Genomic DNA, 21,459 nt, shown 5'->3' with positions numbered 1-21,459 from the left:
GTATCTGTATGTATATATAAATAAATAGAAATGGTATGAAATGAAAATAAGTAAATATATACAGTATATATTTACATAATGCACATATTCCATCAGATAGTACATGCTGTGTTTATTTCTCAGATATACAAGTAGTAACTCAAGTTTCATGCAATACAAAGTGTCTTAATCACAAACTTGGGACAAAACAAAATGCAAAAATGGTAGTGCTGTGGACCTGCATGGCCTCCATACCAACCTGTTATACACTTTCATTGCTAAGATCTGGAATGTAGACATTTCCAATCTCCAACCCACTTCTTCTTTCAGCAGAAGTATGCCTGATCAAAAACCAAAGCTGTGTATGGTAGCCCACAAAATAATCTCATTACAACATGGCTGAGGTGAAAATTGCATTCTACCTACTGATTTATAAAGCCAGCAGAAGTGCAGTTTCTTTGCAGCTATGCCTATATATCTATACCTTGTTTTCCATTAGGTTACAGGTTTAATGTTGTCAGCAAACTAGTTAGTTACATGTATCAACAGGTATGTACACAAGGACTATACCTGCTGTTGCCCAGTAGCTGTTTATTAATAAACATCACTATCAAAGTAAAGTAGCTGCAATTGTAGAGCATACATTCTTTAAAATTTTAAAGAAAAGAGACACATTAAATAATTATGCATTTGTAAGTTGATAAAGTATAAATAATTTAAATTTATTTATAAGATATACTACAAAGGCATTAATACATTTCATAATGACAAAAATACAATTTTAAGTGTAATTCTTAGCATTGTAAGTGTTCATAGTGCTGTCATGGTGTAAATTTAATGTATTCTTTGTCAGTTTCCACAGTCGGAGCAAGAGGTATACCAGGTAAGGAAGTACTTAGCGATTATGAGTTGGTCAGGAAGCACATAGATTACAAAGGATTTAACATGTAACTTTAGTTAAGATGGGGTTGAGAAATACTCATAAATTTGTGATCAATCTTAAGATGTACTTTGTGATACTATTAGTATTCCAGTGTTTTGCACCCCTTTTCAGTTCAGTTACATTTATTTTTATGTCATCCCCAAGGGAAAATTATTTTCGTGTAACATTTGAAGTTCAGAGCACAGGGACAGCCATATATAAATGTATATGCATGTGTGTGTATACTACCAATCAAAAGTTTTAGAACACCTCACTTTTTCTTAAAATGTAATCAGTTGAAATGCAATTAATGATCTAAAATAGTAAAAAGGTAAGCAGTAAAGTGCTAGAGGTTCAAATTTAAAGTTTAGGTTAGCAAAAACTGAAAAAAGCAAATAGCAGAATATTAGAAATTGGCTTTCTTCAGGGAACAACTAATACGTCACAACCTGCACTTTGATCCTAATTGGAATGTTGAGGCGGTTTTTCATATGGTGGGTGCGGCAATGCAAATGCTACATCAGTGCATTCTCCCAATCACTACCATCTACAGATGTTCTGCGGCAATTAAAGTACATTCAATCAATACTGCTTTCCTATCTCTCTAAGATTACAGAGGAGGGTAACAAACAAAAAGATAAAGTAACAAAGAAAATAGGCCTTACAGTCACACTACAGGGACCCCAGAAGTCTCTTCTGTCTTCTAAGGTGAAATCTCCATTCAGCATTCCTCCAGTCTTTTTAGAACAAATTTATTAACTGTTTTTCATGATTTAAAAGCTCATGGTGCAAAAAGCCATTTTTTTCCAAAATTCATATTAGGATTAATTTTTCTTACCTTTGCATTTAATATTCAGTATATGTTGTTAAATTAAATGTGTGGAGCAAACTTTATTAAATGATTACTTTTTAAATTTCATTTTCTTCCTGTTTCATTTTTGGTCACAATTAGCAATCTTTTTTAAGCTCATTTTTATATTACCTTTAATTTGAGAATTTAGAGCGAATGGCTTTTTAATAAACTGTCGGCTGTTAAAGGGAAACATTGTGCTGTGTATTGTGAACACTTTGGTCAGGACAATATTTTAGCTAAACTAAAATTTAATATGTTAACTTTTGTTTGTTAAACTTTCAGCATTGCCACTTCATTTCTGACCCAAATCATGACTTGTGCAGAATATTTGATACTGTGTCAAGGTGGCTCATTTTCTTGATAGCCTAGATGTTGGCTGTGTGGATTTTACACATTCTTTTCTGCCTGCATGGGTTTTTTCCCCACATCCCCAAAGACATGCATGTTAGGTTAATTGGTAAATCCAAATTGGATTCTGTGTGTCAGTGTAACAGTCTGAATGGGCCTTTAACTGATGTTATGTGCATTGTTGTTTCCTTCCTTACACCCAGTGCTGCTGCATAGAGATTAGCTTTGGCTTCCTGTGACTTTGAACTGCATTAACTGGGTTTAACAATGAATAATTGCAAAAAGAGGTTTACACATACTGTCAACCTTTACTTAACAGTGTTTGAACATTGTAAACTGTACCAAATTATTTATACTTCCATGTCTCAGTAATTTTGAACCCTGCAGTATGGTTTATTGTGTTTATTAAACATAAAAGTAACATTTCTACAGTGCTTCTTTCATTTTATTATTCAATAATGGGAAAGAAACATTTTGGATAAATATATATTTTTTAATGTTTCTCAATTTCTTGTAAAAGTGACTTGACAACTTTTTCTCTGTTTTTGATTCTAGAGTGTGGTGCTAGTTGATCACTTATCACTGTTGCTTTACAATATTTCATTAAAACCTCTTAAAATAACAAATAGTTTGTGTTAATACTTGACTGAAAACAAGTTTTTGTTATCTTTTTAAATGTTAATCATCTGAAAACTGTTCTAATTTTTAAAGAGACATTTCAAAGTAGTGATAGAATAACTTTTTTTTTACATTTTCTAGAGCAAAATCTTTGGGCCTATAATTGAATAATATGGATACTAGCCGGTCAGAAGTTTGAGTACAGTTGCTGAAATTGTTTATTTCATAACTGAATGTATTTTACCTGCAGTTTTACCTGTAAATTTAAAAAGAAAGCTATTATATAAGGAACAAATTATAGGAATATAAGTAAATTTTAAGGAAATTGAAATGTGTGTTTACCGTAGATCCTGGAATACAAGCCAACACAGTATATTAGCCGACCCCCTTCTCTACCTATTAAATTACATGTATTTGCCGATGACCGGTATTTAAGCCGACCACTTTCTCCAAGCAAAATTTTCTAAATTTCCTTAAAAGTGTCTCTTCAGGTTAGGGTTAGGGTTAGGATTTTTGATGGAAACCAGGAAGTGATTGCGGAGAAGTTTGTTAAAATGAAACCTTTGTGTTGAAACTATATACGCAAATACAGTACATCGACGGGTGGATTTCCGGAGACTCTTTATAAATTTGATTAACTGAAATACGCAATACAGTGGACCCTTGACTTAAGAACTTAATTCGTTCGCAAAGGCTAACCCATAATCGTTCGAAACTCCTACTGCAACACTTACTTAACCTTTTCATAATAAAAAAGGGTTGTATAATGTGCATAATTTACCAAAACAGTACTAACCAAAAAGTTATAAAAACTGCCTAGCCTACCAGAAGTAAGCTAGAAGCATGGCGGCGCGCATGGTCGCAGCGGCTCAGGGCTTTCCTTTTCAGTGCACTTTTTTGTTGATTTTTGTCTTTTTTTTTTTTTTGCTTGTTTGTGCACGATCGGTTCGGCGAACATCTGTTACACCCGTCAGAACCTTACAGACATCGGTGTCCAGAGCCAGACATCTGTTTCGAGTGTTTTTCATCACACGCACAACATAGCGAGACCAGCGGGCTCTCCGTGGATTGTTGTCGGGTCTAGGAGACGACGCAGATGGAGGAGGGAAAGGAAGCAGATGTGGGGCCGCAGATCCGGCGTTATGCTTAGGCTAAAGATACAACCATACAAGCCCTATACAGAACTTTTTTTTTGCAACTTCTTTGCATCTTTTTGCACCATTTGTTTATTTGTTTATTTACTTGTGTTCTACACATATGTCTGCACTGAAGCAACTGCTTTTAATCTCATTGAACATGTGTATAGTGACAATAAAAGGCATTTTATTCTATTCTAGAAACAACAATTTCATACTGTACTCACCATTTAATTTGACATCTTTGGGCTGCAGGTAGGGAGGAGGAGGAGGAGAATGAAACGGAAGTTTGTTATTGTTTAGAAGGAGCCTCCTTATGCAAATCTTTTCTTTGTAAAATTGTCGAGATGGTGGATTTCCACATGCTGTACATATTAGCGAGATCGGTCACACGTTTCGATTGTGATCACTTTCTTTACCTTCGTTACCTTCTCTTCCTTCCTTAGCAATCATGTGTCTTGCTTGCATGGTCTTAGTGAATTATATATATATATAGGTAAATCACTGCAATGACCGAAGTTACATCCACAAACACATGTATCTGGGATCCGACTGACGCTTACTAACGCTCTCGGTTGTTTGTTTACAATCGCGCAAGTGTATACACGTGACCGCATTCGGGTCGTAACGCAAGATGTTTGTCGTAAATCAAGTTGTTCACATGTCAGACCGGTGGTATCAGGGCCGACTGTAAATGTTTATGTATACCAGTATTACATTTTTAAAAACATTATTGGTGAATAAAAATATACCTGGTAATACATTACATTTTTTGTTAAAAAAAGATGACTACACCTATGAAAAAACGTATGAAATATGACCGCATTTAAGTTGAAAGTTGTAAAGTTCGCTAATGAGTCAAATAACAGTGCAGCAGCTTGTCACTTTGGCATCAACGAGAAACAAGTACGAGAATGGAAGAAGGCTGATTAAACATCTTTACAAACCATGCCGAGAACTAAATGTGCCAACCGTGGTCGATCCTGTAAATGGCCGAAACTGTAAGAAGAACTGGTCACTTGGGTTAACGAACATCGTGCATCTGGTTACATCGTCACTCGTGACCAGATACGTCTGCATGCTTTAAAGTGGGCTGAGAAGAATAAAGGTGATGCTGTAGACTTCATGGCGTCGAGATCCTGGTGCACTCGTTTCATGAATCACCACAGTCTAGCCCTAAGAACAAAAACGAAGATGGCTCAACGGCTTCCTCAAGATTTAGATGATAAAATTACTGCCTTCCAAAGCTTCATCATTAAGCACCGAAAGAAACATGAATATCCGCTCACAAAGATCGCAAATATGGACGAAACGCCTATGTTTTTTGATGTTATTAGTAACAAGGCAGTTAACCAGAAAGGAGAAAAGACTGTGTTCGTCAAGACAACTGGTCATGAAAAACAGCATTTTACTGTTGTGTTATGTAGCCTTGCTGATGGGACAGAGTTACCACCAATGGTGATCTTCAAAAGAAAAACGTTGCCAAAGAAGGAGAAATTTCCCCGTGGTGTGGTTGTTCATGTTCAAGAGAAAGGGTGGATGGATGAGGATGGCTGTAAAAAGTGGATTAAAGAGGTGTGGTGTCATCGTCCTGGTGGGATGTTACGTGAACGTGCTCTTGTGTGGGATATGTTTAAGTCACATTTAGCTGACGATGTTAATTCGGAGTTAAATAAAGTTAACACAGACATAGCAGTTATTCCTGGTGGATTAACTTCCGTACTTCAGCCTTTGGATGTGTGCCTGAACAAACCGTTCAAGGACTTAATGCGCAAAAAGTGGAACAATTGGATGCTGTCTGGGGTGCAGACATTTACTGCTGCTGGTAACATGCGTGTTGCACCTTTGGCAACTGTGTGCGAGTGGATTGTCGAGGCGTGGGCGGAGATTGTGATAAAATCATTCAAAAAGTGTTCCATCAGTAATGCCATGGACGGTACGGAAGATATGTTATGGGAGGAGATGATGATGATGATGTGCCTCTCACCCAACTTATCGACGATACAGGAGTACAACATGTATGATGATATGATTTGTCCAGAGAACTGGAAAGTGTTATTCGGTGGGGAGGATAGCAATGATGAGGAATTCAATGGATTTTAGTGCGTAGTAAGTATTAAATTCATATATATTAGTGTATACGAGTGTTTGAGTGTTTACATAGTGATTGAACCATGACAATTAGTCAGCGATTGTGTATATACCTGCGGTAATTGTGTCTCAAAGACAATATAATTGTTATTCAACTGATAATTAGTAAACTAATTGATATGAATAATTAATCATGTATTGTTATAAAGTTATTTGTGAACAGTATTAAATTGTTCTGTGCTATTGGATAATAATTTACCCGGGATCATTGTAAATAAAATTATAATTATATATTAAATATAAAATCTTATTTTTTGTTTCATAATGGATTGATCCTTACTATGCCGAACAATAACTAATTATTCATCAAATCTTACTAATCCTAATCTTTAAATTCAAGCACGATACTCATTCATCTTAATTACTGTACTGCAGCGGTAAGAGGATTGCCGACTTCTTCATTCACGGATTTTTTATAGTGACATTTACCGTCGGTATTTTATTTTAAACTTCCCGATTAATTTATTATAAAATTTAATAATAAAATCAACAACTAAAACACTTTTTTGAATAAATTCTTTATTTAATTTAAAGTACCGGCGTGCAAAGTTACTTCTTCATCTGAAAGATGGCTCTGTGGTTTCGTCATTATTTACTTCCGTATTCATCGGCAAAACCGGCATTGCGCTGGAAATCTTGAATCTGAAATGATACTCGTTGTATAAACCGACCCCCAAACTCCAAGCCAAAAATCTAGGACAAAATTCTCGGCTTATATAACGGGATCTACGGTAAATCACTGATTCCTTAAAATAGCTTCCCTTCACATTACTAAAAGCCTCACAGACATGAGACATTGTGTTACAACAGGAAATCATTCAACAAGTCGTCATAGCTCTTCTGCAATATCTCGTAGATGTCTATTGCTTTCAATCTTCTGTCTGGTTGCTCTCATACACATTGCAATGTGAGTGAGGTCTGTGAATTGGATAAGTCAGTTCATTAGTCCTGCATAGTCTTTTGCACAGCTTTGAATCATGTTTTTGTTATTTTGTCAAAGAATAAAGAACTAGGCAACTACCCATAGTCTTGTGGAACTGAATGTCTTTTCAATATGACACCATAGCTCTGCTAGTGGAGGTTATCACAGATTTGGTAAAGATCAACAGTTCTTATTGTCTGCAAAGTAACCCCAAAGCGTGACACTTTGTTCTCCACGATTGATCCAAAACCCAAATACTGAAGTGTTTTTACTTATCATATATGTTGAAATTCCAGTTTTAATTTTTTGACTTGGGTAACACTCTTAGTCTTTATTCTGCACTCTTAACAATTGTTTCTTTAATATAGTTTTTCCTGATGGGGTTATTTCATACAACCCTCCTCTGAATAGTTTGTTGAAATATATGTGGTTCAAACTGCCTTGTATTTCATAAATAATTAATTGCCAGTTTTGCAGAGGTGTGACTCTAATGAACTTGTTCTCTTATTATGAGGGCACTTTTGGCTTTCCTGACATTTTTCAGTCATACATGCCAGTTTCTTTATATTGTTTCATAGTATTGGCCATAGAGGTTACTGACACTTGAAAAACTCTTACAGTGGAACTTGAAAGATTGACCTTCACTTATTAAAGTAATTATAGGTTTTCTTTTTTCTCACTTAACTGAGGAAACTTTGATTTATGTCTTCCGAAATTGTAAACTTTTTGCCCAAACTTTCTATGCAGTACTTACAGTAATCACTCGGCTATTAGCTTAGTTGCTAATAAAAGGTTAATGAAGTAACATACTAATTAACTGGCATTATGTAACAAATGCAATATTGAAATTGTTTTAGATTTCTAACACCATAATATACATATTTCTGGTTTTAAACAATGACTTAATACTATTATTTCATGGTATGTTCTACTCAAGTGTAACTGTAGACATAGTTGTGCAGTATCTGTGCTTTAGAGTAAGTAGTATATGGTGAGTTTATGGATTTAAAAAAAATAGTAAGATGTTTGAATACTGCAGTATATGTGAGCATTTCCATTGCTATTGAAAGTTTGTTTTGCAACTAGAACAACCTTTAAAGGTTCATGAAAGTTATCATTTTAAAACAGGTTTTTGTTCCTCTTTTCAGCAGCTCCAAAGAAAGCCTTAATTTAAAGCCAGCAAAAAAGACGTCGGAAAGGAAACCTCGTCACATACTCAATGATCTTCCTCTGCCGCCTGAACTCCCAGGAGCGGACTCATCTTCTCCAAACATTCAGGAGGATAAAAAAGCATCAGCTACATCAGTATTAAAACGAAGGCCAAAGTAAGTCTACTTAAGATGAGTGGTGTTTGTAATTCATGGACGCAGAACCCATATCTAATTGTAAATCTTTGTGTGATGTTTTTAAATCTTTTTTATTGTGTGGATTGTGGATGAAATTTAGAACGACGTCTTGGTTTTATTTGTTAGATAAAATGCACTGCAACATTATTACTTGCATTTTAACTAAACCTTGTTTTTCAATGATCAGGATCCAGATACTTGTAAAAATTGTTATTGAACAGGGGATACAACCATTTGCAAGGCTGGTCTATTTAGAATTACGTTTGTCATTCTAGATCTGGCTATCCTGATAGTTTCTTTAAGATCAAGAAGCTGAGTGCTGAACTTCAATACTGTATAGACAATTATGAAATATAAAATATAATAATAATAGTACATTGTATTTATTCGTAGGCGCCTTTCTAAACACTTAACACCACCGAACAATAGATAAAACACACATTATAAACAAAACTAAAATACAAAAATTAAAATCAGACAGAGCAATTGTGATCAAAGAGAAAAAGCAGTCTGAAACAAATGAGTTTTAAGTTTAGATTTGAAAAGTGAAAATGGTAACATGGGAGGAGGTCAGACAGATATGGAGGGGCAGGGTTGTGGATAGCCTTAAAAATTAACGGAAAAATTTTGAATTGAATGCTGAACTTAACTGGAAGCCAGTGAAGCTGCTGCAAGACGGGAATGATATGGTGAATAGTGAGGATTCTAGTAATGATGCGGGCAGCTGAATTCTGGACAAGTTGAAGCTTATAAATAGATTTGTGGGAAAGACCAAAGAAAAGGGCATTGCAATAATCCAGACGAGAAGTGACAAGGCTATGAACAAGGATAGCAGTGGTGTGGGGAGTAAGGGAGGGGTAATACGATTAATGTTACGCAAGTTGGAATGTGCAGACCTTGAGAACTTATTGATGTGGGACTGAAAAGATGAAGTACTGTCAAGGATGACACCCAGACTCTTAACCTGTGGGTAAGAGGAAACCGAGGAATTATCAATGACAAAGGAAAAATTATCAGGTTTGGATAATGTTGATTTTGTACATATGAGGAGAACCTCAAATTGTCACTATGTAATTTAAGAAAATTTGAAGAAAACCAGGATTTGATTTCTGCTATGCAATAAATAAGCGAGGAGGATGAAAAGGAAAAAGAAGGTTTGCTCGTGAGACAGAGCTGGGTGTCATCAGCATAACAGTGGAAGCTAATTTTATATTTACGAAAGGTATTTCCAAGGGGAAGGAGGTAAATAATGAAAAGGAGGGGCCCCAGGACAGAGCACTGGGGCACACCTGAAGTAACAGCAGTGGGTTGGGATGTGAAAGTTTTAAGCTGAACAAACTCAGTGCGGCCTGAGAGGTAGGACCTAAACCAATCTAGTGGTGTGTGGGTAATGCCAATCGAATATAATCAATTAAGAAGAGTAGTGTGACAAATAGTGACAAAGGCTGCACTCAGATCAAGAAGGATGAGAATAGTAATTAAACCAGAATCAGCTGCCATAAGGAGGTCATTAGTATTTTTGATAAGTGCCGTTTCTGTACTATGGAGGGGGCGAAAACCAGACTGGAACTGTTCATACAGATTATTTTGAGATAAATGAGGATGAAATTGAATGGCCACTATTTTTTCAAGAATTTTGGAAATGAAGGGTAGATTAGAAATACAACGAAAATTACTGAAATTAGTCAGATCGGCACCAGGTTTTTTCAGTATTGGGGTTATTGCAGCAGTTTTAAAAGATGAAGGAACAGTACCAGTAGAGAGAGAAGAGTGGATTATAGCAGAAATAAGAGGGACCAGAGAGGGGAGACAGGCTTTGCCCAGAATTGTATGGAGGAATTCCAGTTGACAGGTGGATGGCTTAGACTTACAAACAACATCTGAGATTTCTGAGAAAGTAGAAAGTTGAAAAGAGGAAAATGGGTGAGTTGGTGGGTGAAATTCAAATGAAGTACTGGAGGAATCCATACCCAGAGACTGGTGTATCATCTGGATTTTTTCCATTAAAAAAGGGCATCAGAGAATTGCAAAAATCAGTTGAGTAAAGGTGAGAAGGTAAAGAATCCGGGGGTTGTGTGATATTATTAAGCAGTGAAAACAATGACTTGGTGTTGCCTTCAGTGGAAGAAATAATGTGAGTATAATAGTTAGATTTAGTTTGGTCAATACAGCCCTTGTAATAAAGTATATGGTTTTTGTACATCTCTTTGTGAACAAAGAGTCCAGTTTTTTTTTATACATCTGTTCAAGTTGCCGGCCTTTGGCTTTCAAAAGCCGAAGTTCAGGCGTGACCCAGAGAGCAGAAAAAGAGAAAGAAATGTTTTTAACGGAGCAAGAGAGTTAAGAATACCATTAAGTCCAGTGTTATAGTGTGAGACCAGTTCTTCAGGAGTGGATAAATTATGAGTATCCTTAAGGGAATCAATACTAGAGGAAAGAGAGTCCAAGTTAATATTCTTAATATTACGGAAAGACACGAGACAGGAAAGCTTAGTATTGGAAAGTGCAAGTTTAACATTGAATGAAATAAGAAAATGATCAGTTATGGGGAGTTCATCTGCAGTACAATCGAGTGGGGTAACTCCAGAACAGTAAATCAAGTCCAAGATATGTCCTTTGGAATGAGTAGGAACATCTGTATGCTGCTGGAATCCAAAACTCTCAAGGCAGGATGTAAAGTCTCTAGTAAAAGGATAATTGATATTATCCATATGGATATTGCAATCCCCCAGAAGTATTATGTATGAAACAGTAGATAAGTGTGTAAGAGAAACAGCAAAGTTGTTCAGAAAGTCATTATTTGATTTAGGGGGCCGGCAAACAGTTGCAGTAATAGTAGGAATAGGTCCAGTTAATTGACACACAAGAAATTCAAACGAACTGAAGGCAGGACTTTCCTTCACAATACAATATTGCAAGACCTCCACCCTGGCCACAGCCACGGGGTTGACAGATGTAACAAACCCCAGGGGAGTGGATTTGTTAAATTGAGAAAAGTCATGAGCTTGTTGCCATGTCTTGGTTTGACAGAAAAAGTCAAACTTCCGATCAGTGAGGAGATCTTGAAAGAGATACCACTTGCTCGTAAGTGAGCGGATGTTCAACAGACCGAAGTTGGCAATGGCGTTATCACATTTAGCAAAGGTGTTAGCCAACCAGGACCCACGGTGGATGTATCTCCGACGGGGGAGGAATACGATGTCCGGGTGGAGATGCAGCCCAGTCAGCGGCGGCTTGGACAGGTGGAAGCGCAGTCAAAGGAGCTCAGCAGCTGAGTACTGAAGCAGGCCCGTCGCAGGTTGGATAGCGAGTGACAGAAGAGACCAAACAAACACGAATCAAGTGAATATCCTAACGGTCCACATTGTAAGCGAAGATGCAGACAACTCAGATGTCCGGAGAACAGAGCCAGGTAAGACTTGAAGCAGTCTCAAAGCAGGGTTTGGCTGAAAATAGTCCATACACAGTCAAATCACCTGTCAAGCTAGAAATAAGTCTAGCTTTAAATGACTGAAAAATAATACTCAACAAATAAATCTACCCAAAATGAAAACAGTTGCTTAGACCGTTAGATCATAAGTTAATCGTGAAAAAGTTACCGGCGAGCAGTGGTGACCAGTCCCGCCAGCGTTCGGTCAACCAGAAGTAGAAAATGTGCAGTTGTCATACAAAAGTACAATCCAGTGAAATATTTATTATTTTTATGTTCTAATGCCATGTAATATAACAATTATATCTAGGAACTGTGGCCTAGTGGTTAAGGCTTTGGACTTAAAACCCTAACGGTGTGGGTTCAAATCTGACTGACGCTCTGTGACCATGAACAAGTCACTTGACCTGCCTGTGCTCCAATTGGAAAACCAAAAGTAAAGTAACCAATCGTATCATAAATGTTTTAAGTTGCCTTGGATACAGGTGTCTGCCAAATTAGTCAATGTAAATGTATGCAAATGTAAACTCACTGCCTGTTTGCTTGACACAATGGGAAAATCTAAAGACCAAGACCTCAAAAAAAACTGTGGACCTTCAAAAATTTGCTTCATCCTTGGGAACAATTTCCAAACCCTTGAAGTTTATATGTTCTGTACAAACAATAATACACAAGTAACACCATGGGACCATACAGCTGTAATACCGCTCAGGGTGGAGATGCATTCTGTCTCATAGAGAAGAATGTACTTTGGCATTAAAAGCACAAATCATTCGCAGAACAACTGCAAAGGACCTTGTGAAGATGCTAGAACAACATTTATTTATATAGCACGTTTTCATGCAAATGATGTAGCTCAAAGTGCTTTACAAGATGAAGAAAGAAAAATTATAAAAATAAAATTAGACAATGCTAATTAACAAAGAGTAAAGTAAGGTCTGATGGCCAGGGAGGACAGAAAAGAACAAAAAACGAGTCCTGTATTGACATAACCTGAAAGGCTACTCTGCAAGCAAGAAGCTACTGCTTCAAAGCTGTGATAAAAAGCCAGCCCTCCGTTTGCAATGGCACTAGGGGACAAAGATCTTACCTTCTGGTGAACTATCCTTTGGTCTAATTAATCCATGATCAAACTGTTTGGCCATAATGACCATCATTATTTTTGGAGGAAAAAATGGCGAGGCTTGCAAGCCAAAGAACACCATCCCCGCTGTCAAGCATGGAGGTTCTACCATCATATTGTGAGTTTGTTTTGCTGCAGGAGGGACTGGTGCAGTTCACAAAATAGATGGCATCATGAGGAAGGAATTTATATAGATACACTGCATTAGCATTTCAAGAGCTCAGTAAGGAAGTTGAAGCTCAGTCACAAATAGTTCTTCCAAATGGACAATGACCCCAGGCGTACCTCCAGTTGTGGCAACAGTTCTGTCTGGGGGAATAGACAACTTATTGTAAAAACCTGGTTGTAAAACATTTTTGTAAAAAATATTTTTGCCCTGCACAAAGTAGATGTCTTAAATGATATGCCATATTTATAATTTTGTGGAGGGGTTAGAAAGTGAGTTTTAAACATCCATTCATCCATTATCCAACCTGCTATAGCCTAACTACATGGTCATGGGGGTCTGCTGGAGCCAATCCCAGCCAACACAGGTGCAAGGCAGGAAACAAACCCCAGGTAGGGCGCCAGCCCACCGCACACTAAGGACAATTTAGAATCGCCAGTGCACCTAACCTGCATGTCTTTGGACTGTGGGAGGAAACCAGATTACCTAGAAGAAACCCACGCAGACACGGCGAGAACATGCAAACCCCACGAAGGGAGGACCCAGGAAGTAAAGCGCTACCCACTTTGCTGCCCGAGTTTTAAACAATTCACCTTAAGTGTAGTGTATGTAATCTTCTGACTTGTACTGTAAATCATTCACCATTATTACTATTTATAGTGATAAATGTAATAATTTGAATTAATTGAATTATTTTGTTATGGAAAGATTAATCTTCCTTTTAACGTTTTGGCTTTCTGTGAAGGGTCATAAAAGTGCTAATATGCCAACAATCTATCAAAGCTAAGAGCAACCCCTCTTAATGCAACTTTTTATGTAATTTTACAGAATTTGTGGTCCCCGTTTTGGAGAAATTAAGGAAGCAGAGATTGACTGGGGTAAAAGGTGTGTGGACAAGTTTGAAATTATTGGAATAACTGGAGAAGGCACTTATGGGCAAGTTTATAAGGCAAAAGACAAGGATACAGGTAAGGAACAGTTAAAAATAAATTAAATATGCCATCTCACAAAAAAGAAAAAACAAAGTGAGAGGTAGTTTAAGAGATTTGTTTTATTGAATTTTAGTCTTTATGTTCTTTAATGAATGTGAATTTTAGTTTAATTAAAAAACATGTTAAATTATCATGAATTGAATAGTAACTTTAAAACACCTGAAAGGTCTTGCTAAAATGTGTAGTGTGCTTTAAACTTGTGTACGTTGGTGTCCACTCTGACAACAGCCTGCCAGAAGCAAATGAGTTTGAAAAGTATCCACTCCTCCAACCTTTTCCCCATTCCAAATAAAAACTTTAATTTGTCTGCAATTACGTGAATTCTATACCAAATAACCGCTATCTCCCCACCAGGTGAAATGGTTGCACTGAAAAAAGTCCGCTTAGATAATGAGAAAGAAGGATTTCCTATCACAGCTATTAGGGAAATCAAAATCCTGCGGCAGCTTAACCACAAGAGCATCATTAATATGAAGGAAATAGTAACAGATAAAGAAGATGCTTTGGACTTTAAGAAGGATAAAGGTATTTAACAGCTATAGTTTTCTGTCTTTTTCAGTTATTCAGTATTTATAAAGAGTACTGTTTTTGTATTTTTAGTTTAATCTGTAAGTTCTAATGTAGTATTGGGCATTTGGCCCTTGGTTTTTATACTGTAAAAGTGTAGCTTTGTCATGTTTTAACTAAATTAATACATGTTTGAATGTAATGATTGATGATTTATAACATCACGTTATGGCGTACTAGAATTAACCTTGCTTGAGTTCTTTTATTTATAATTGATTAATATCGATTGTATATCTATCTCTCTCTCTCTCTCTCTCTCTCTCTCTCTCTCTCTCTCTCTCTCGAGCTTGTCATCTTGGGTTCACCCATGCCACTAGATTTACCTAAAGTTTGGCAAAGATATAGTACTACTGGAGTTTGCACTTTAAAAACTGCTTTGTACAGGTATCCACCTCTAACCATGGTAAATAATACCTGGACCTAATTCTGGTCAAAGTCTGATGGCAGTGGGGTGTCTGGCGACAGGAGCAGGTGCCAATGGACTGTTAGCTCCTAGCAGCACAGGGTATTTGGTCAGTAACGGACTAATTGGTACCTGCTTTCAGGAGATGCCTATTTAGGGACTGCACTGCTTACCCCAATTGAGGAGGGACCTAGAAATGGTGGCTTAAAAACCACCCACTCAGCTCATGACTGGATATGTTACTGCATCTGTCAGATCATTCCACTTCTGTAGTCACAATAAAAATAATAAGTTGTATGATCTAATATTGGTCACATGGAATGTAAGGACTCTCCTGGACTTATATGGTGGTACCGATAGACTCCATAGGAGAACAACCCTAGTTGCAGCTGAGCTGATTTATAGTTTCAATATTGCTGCTGTAAGTGAGGCGTGGCTCATGAATGAAGGTTTTATTTAACAGAGGAAGGGATGCATTATGCCTTCTTCTAGAAATGTTACCTCCAGGTGGACATCTGCGTGAAATGGGTATGGCCATTAAGAGTACACTCCTGCTGAAACTCCCTGATACACCTGTTGGCATAAGTAAAAGAGTAATGATCCTCCATATCCCCCAGGGTACTGCTTCGCCACACTTCTCAGTGCTCATGCACCAACCTTGTCATGTAATATTGAGGTAAAGGACTGCTTCTACCACTCACTGGATGATGCCCTGTGCCAGATCCCCAAGAGTGACAAGATGTTCTAGCTTGGGGATTTTAATGCCCGAGTGTGGCAGAATAATCAGATATGGAGTACAGTGCTTGGCAGACATGGCATTGGCCAGGCCAATGCAAATGATATGAGACTGCTTGGTCTGTGCTCTGAGCATGAACTGCTCATAACCAAAACCGTCTTCCAGCAGAAGACCAAATATAAGATGTCATGGATATGCCCTCGCTCCAAACGGTGGTATCTGATTGATTATGTTGTAATGAGATGTAGTGACATCATAACTGTTCTCATCACCTGTGCTATGAGAGGTGCGGAATGCTGGGCAGGTCACTGTATGATTATGATCACGACACAAATAAAAGTGCTTTCCCCTTTGCGGAAGCAAGGGCCCAATGGGAGGTGACTATATTACAGTCACCTGGAAAACATTGATTTAAGAAACAAGTTCTGTCACACGCTAGCTGAGAAACCAGTGAAACTGAATCCACCCTTGATCAACATAGACCAGAGGTGGGCTTACATCAGCTCTATTCTCTGATTCAGCAGTCCAAACTTCAGCTATAAGAGCAAGAACCATCAAGATTGGCATAATGACAACTTGGAGGGTATCCATGACCTGCTGAATAACATGCATAAAGCACACCAGGCAAATCTAAATAACCCCTCATCCAGTACCATCAGGAAACAATGGCAGAGAGTTCAACAAGAAGTATAAAAGGCTGTTTGGTCCATACAGTATGTTTGGTATACAAAGAGGAACAGAAAATTCAATCACTTGCCCATAGAAATTATATGTATAATTTTTATAATGCCGGTCAGGGCTACTTACGGTCCAATAAATCGTTTCATCATTCCCTGATAACAGCACATGTCCTAATAGTCTTGAAAGACCAGAATAGCATTCTGATGATGTGGGCTGAACATTTTAATACCCTACTTAATCAGGACTCTGATGTAGACCTCACCATTCTGGATGAACTGCCTGAATATCCTCCCATTACAATCTCAACCAATCTCCAGCATTCTTGGATGTTCTGTCAGCTGTCTGTTCCCTTAAAAACAATGTCTTCTAGTGTTGGAAAAATAACTTCAGAGCTGTTAAAGCAGGAAGGATACCTCTGTACAGGGACTCTAAACCAATATATCACCTAGGTCTAATCTGATGCGAACATCCCACAACAATGGAGGGATGCTAACAGTGTCACTATTTATAAGACGGGTGACCGGGCCATCTATAGCAACAACAGGGTTATTTCACTTCTTGCTGTTGCTGGCAAGGTTCTAGCTAAGGTAATGTTCAGAGGCTGAATAACAACATCACAGAATCAATGCTACCTGAATTGTACTGCTGGTTCAGGTAGAACTTGTGCATGGTTGATATGATTTTCGCTGCTTCAGGAAAGGTGAGGACCTATTTATGGCCTTTGTCGACCTCCTTAGGGTTGTATGCCTCAACAAACTGGTTACTATCCTCCGCCATATTCACTATGGAATGGCTGCTCGGGTGACAATAAAAGGGCAAGAATCCTCCTCTTTCCCTGTACATAAAGGGGTCAGGTGGGGGGGTGTGCTCGCACCTGTGCTCTTTAGTATCTTCCTCGTATGTGTCACCCAGCTTCTTCACAAAGAGATTGAGGACAGCAGTGGTGTGTCAGTAGAATACAGGCTCAATGGTAACCTTTTCAATATTAGGAGGTTCCAAGCAACTACCAAATTACAGAGTGAAGGTTCTTGAGCTGAAGTATGTGGGTGACTGAGTTCTTGTTTCTCTTAACCCACAAGACCTTGATGCAGCAGTGAGTGCATACAGCAGAACAGAATTGACCATTAACACCAACAAAACGGAAATAATCTGTCAATGGAGTGACACCATCCGGCCCCCATCTAGTACCACCAGTTTTCACTATTGCTGATGACTGTTAGTAGTTTAATCTTTCAAATATCTGGGAAGCATTCTTTCTGAAGACAGCAGCTTTGACAATAAGGTTCAGAACCGAATTCAGCAAGCAACAGTTGACTTTGGGAGACTTCGGCGCTGAATCTTCCAAAACAAGAATTTGCATCTCCGCACAAAGGTCTGTATCTACCAAGCCATATCTGCATTCCCACCCTCCTCTACAGCTTTGAAGTTTCTGGTGTACTTCCATATACAGTGGAGGAAATAATTATTTGACCCCTCACTGATTTTGTAAGTTTGTCCAATGACAAAGAAATGAAAAGTCTCAGAACAGTATCATTTCAATGGTAGGTGTATTTCAACAGTGGCAGATTGCACATCAAAAGGAAAATCGAAAAAATAACTTTAAATAAAAGATAGAAATTGATTTGCATTTCATTGAGGGAAATAAGTGTTTGAACCCCTACCAACCATTAAGAGTTCTGGCTCCCACAGAGTGGTTAGACACTTCTACTCAATTAGTCACCCTCATTAAGGACACCTGTCTTAACTAGTCACCTGTATAAAAGACACCTGTCCACAGAATCAATCAATCAAGCAGACTCCACACTCTACAACATGGGAAAGACCAAAGAGCTGTCCAAGGATGTCAGAGACAAAATTGTAGACCTGCACAAGGCTGGAATGGGCTACAAAACCATTAGTAAGAAGCTGGGAGAGAAGGTGACAACTGTTGGTGCGATTGTTCGAAAATGGAAGGAGCACAAAATGACCATCAATCGACCTCGCTCTGTGGCTCCACGCAAGATCTCACCTCGTGGGGTGTCAATGGTTCTGAGAAAGGTGAAAAAGAATCCTAGAACTACACGGGAGGAGTTAGTTAATGACCTCAAATTAGCAGGGACCACAGTCACCAAGAAAACCATTGGAAACACATTACACGCAATGGATTAAAATCCTGCAGGGCTGCAAGGTCCCCTGCTCAAGAAGGCACGTGTGCAGGCCCGTCTGAAGTTTGCCAATGAACACCTGAATGATTCAGAGAGTGACTGGGAGAATGTGCTGTGGTCTGATGAGACCAAAATAGAGCTCTTTGGCATTAACTCAACTAGCTGTGTTTGGAGAAAGAAAAATGCTGCCTATGACCCCCAAAACACCGTCCCCACCGTCAAGCATGGGGGTGGAAACATTTTGCTTTGGGGGTTTTTCTGCTAAGGGCACAGGACAACTTAATCGCATTAACGGGAAAATGGACGGAGCCATGTATCGTGAAATCCTGAGCGACAATCTCCTTCCCTCTGCCAGGAAACTGAAAATGGGTCGTGGATGGGTGTTCCAGCACGACAATGACCCAAAGCATACAGCAAAGGCAACAAAGGAGTGGCTCAAGAAGAAGCACATTAAGGTCATGGAGTGGCCTAGTCAGTCTCCGGACCTTAATCCAATAGAAAACCTATGGAGGGAGCTCAAGCTCAGAGTAGCACAGAGACAGCCTCGAAACCTTAGGGATTTAGAGATGATCTGCAAAGAGGAGTGGACCAACATTCCTCCTAAAATGTGCGCAAACTTGGTCGTCAATTACAAGAAACGTTTGACCTCTGTGCTTGCAAACAAGGGTTTTTCCACTAAGTATTAAGTCTTTTTGTTAGAGGGTTCAAAACTTATTTCCCTCAATGAAATGCAAATCAATTTCTATCTTTTATTTAAAGTTATTTTTTCGATTTTCCTTTTGATGTGCAATCTGCCACTGTTGAAATAAACCTACCATTGAAATGATACTGTTCTGAGACTTTTCATTTCTTTGTCATTGGACAAACTTACAAAATCAGTGAGGGGTCAAATAATTATTTCCTCCACTGTATGCTGTCTGCATCGCATCTTTGGAATTACCTGGCATGATTGTGTGCCTCATTCTGAAATACTCAAGTGTTGAGGCTATGATCACACAGCACCAGCTATGACGGTTGGGACATGTTGGCTTCCTTGCAGAGTGCTATATGGCCATCTACATAGTGTACAATGCTCTGATATGGGGCAGAGGAAGCGCAATAAGGATCCGTTGAAGATCATGTTAAGAAAGTGCAACATCAGGCCCAAAGACCAGGAGGATATTGCTGCTAACTGCAACACCAGGAAGCAGATGTGTGGATGGGATATGTATGCTGGAGGAGGAAAGGGAAGCCAGGAGACGGCAGCGGAGATTCAGGAGGAATACACACTCATGCTGCTACTACGTATACAAGTCCAATCTGCATCTGCAGTAGGACTTGCGAGTCCAGGATAGGAGTATTTAGCCAGCAAAGAACTCTCTAAGGACAGAAGTGGACATCAGCTTTGTACTCCATGAACAACTATTAACTAATAAATATAATTTTTGAAATGGTAGTTTTTTAGTGTGCTGGTAATATATAATATGTGATTTTGTTGGAATAATATAATGAGCTGATGCTGATTCTTCTGTCTCCTGTATCTGAAAGGTTATATTTCCAAACGCAGGTGGGTTAATTTAATCAGTGAAACACAAATGTCAAGCACCACATGAGGATACAAAGAAAAGTATAGTACCAAATTGTCACTTTAACTGCAAAAATTAAGTCAGTTTTCACGGAGTAATGTAGTATTTATAGGCATAGCAACAACTCTAAATAGTGTAGTATGAACAGGTATACCAGCAGCATTTAAGAGTATGCAGTACCAAATCATTGAGTCTTTGGCTTTGATGTAAATACTAAGACCAGTTGGACTTCTCTTGTAATGAAAGCTTTCAGACCCCTTTACTTTTTCACGTTGTCATGTTGCAGCCTTATACTATTTTTAGCCTTATGCCTGAATACTTCTGTCAATGTGACATTTCAGTTTTTTATTTTAAAATATTTGTAAAATCATGTTTTTGTGTTGTAATTCTGGGGTTTCTTGATAAGGTCCAAATGAATTTAAATGATTTAAGCACAAGGCTGCAACCTAACAAAATGTGGAAAAGTGAAAGGGACTGAATACTTCCTGTATAATCAGTAAATTTAAAATATTATTATATTCTCTAGTCTATTTGTTTAATTTTTCTCAGCTGTTTATTGATTTCTTTCTTTAATTTAGGTGCGTTTTATTTAGTGTTTGAATACATGGACCATGACTTGATGGGTCTCCTGGAATCAGGATTAGTACATTTTAATGAATGTCATATAAAGTCTTTCATGAGGCAATTAATGGAAGGACTTGACTATTGCCACAAGAAGAACTTCCTGCATAGAGACATAAAATGTTCTAACATTCTGTTGAATAACAGGTATGTTGCACATTGGTATAAATCATTCCAGTTAGGGTACTTTATATATTTTATAGTTTTTGGTTATTAGTATAGTAAACATTGTCTAAATCTCCATATTTGAAATTTGTTTTTTAATGTATTTATTTACAGAACATGTCTGACAAAGTGAACAGAACACCACCTTGGTTCAAGTGAAAGTTTTTCCGAGATACACATACATATCTGTTTATATTATTTAACTTAGATAAATTTCTATTTATCTTCTGAAATATACTTCTATTTAACTGCCCAGTGAATGCCATACAACAAGTACATACACAGTATCTCTCACAGATATACAGCATAGATATAGATTTTGCGTAAGCCCAGATATCAGTTGTCCTAGTTATGTTGAAGGAGGCTACAGAAGATAATATATTACCAAAAACAGTATGTCATGCATTGATTACCATTTTCCATAAAAGAGTATAGTTTGGTCTGTATTGCTGATCCAAACTCATGACAGGGATTATATAGAATTATAAGATTTCTGTTCTCAGAATTAAAGGAACTCTCCGCCCAAAACTGATCGACTTTCTTTTATTTATCCTTTGTTCTTTTGTAGTAATGGACAAGAAATAATTTTAA

General features: G+C 37.9%; 1 protein-coding gene across 2 annotated transcripts in view; it reads left to right on the top strand.

The window, feature by feature from the left end:
- The window catches only part of cdk13 (cyclin-dependent kinase 13), a 74,374-nt gene that overhangs the window by 31,718 nt on the left and 21,197 nt on the right, over positions 1 to 21,459 (top strand). The window contains exons 3-6 of one of the 2 annotated variants that reach the window (XM_039753400.1): positions 8,081 to 8,254; positions 13,823 to 13,962; positions 14,341 to 14,511; positions 20,661 to 20,850. In XM_039753400.1, coding sequence (XP_039609334.1) covers positions 8,081 to 8,254; positions 13,823 to 13,962; positions 14,341 to 14,511; positions 20,661 to 20,850 — 675 coding nt within the window. Of the gene's footprint in view, positions 1 to 8,077; positions 8,255 to 13,822; positions 13,963 to 14,340; positions 14,512 to 20,660; positions 20,851 to 21,459 lie in introns of both variants that reach the window. The other variant, XM_039753399.1, reaches the window with a different exon arrangement.

Source organism: Polypterus senegalus, chromosome 5 (genome assembly GCF_016835505.1).
Source record: "Polypterus senegalus isolate Bchr_013 chromosome 5, ASM1683550v1, whole genome shotgun sequence".
In the NCBI taxonomy this organism is placed as follows: Eukaryota; Metazoa; Chordata; class Cladistia; order Polypteriformes; family Polypteridae; genus Polypterus; species Polypterus senegalus.
The sequence above is the reverse complement of the archived record's forward strand: the minus strand, read 5'-3'. Positions and strand labels throughout refer to the sequence as shown.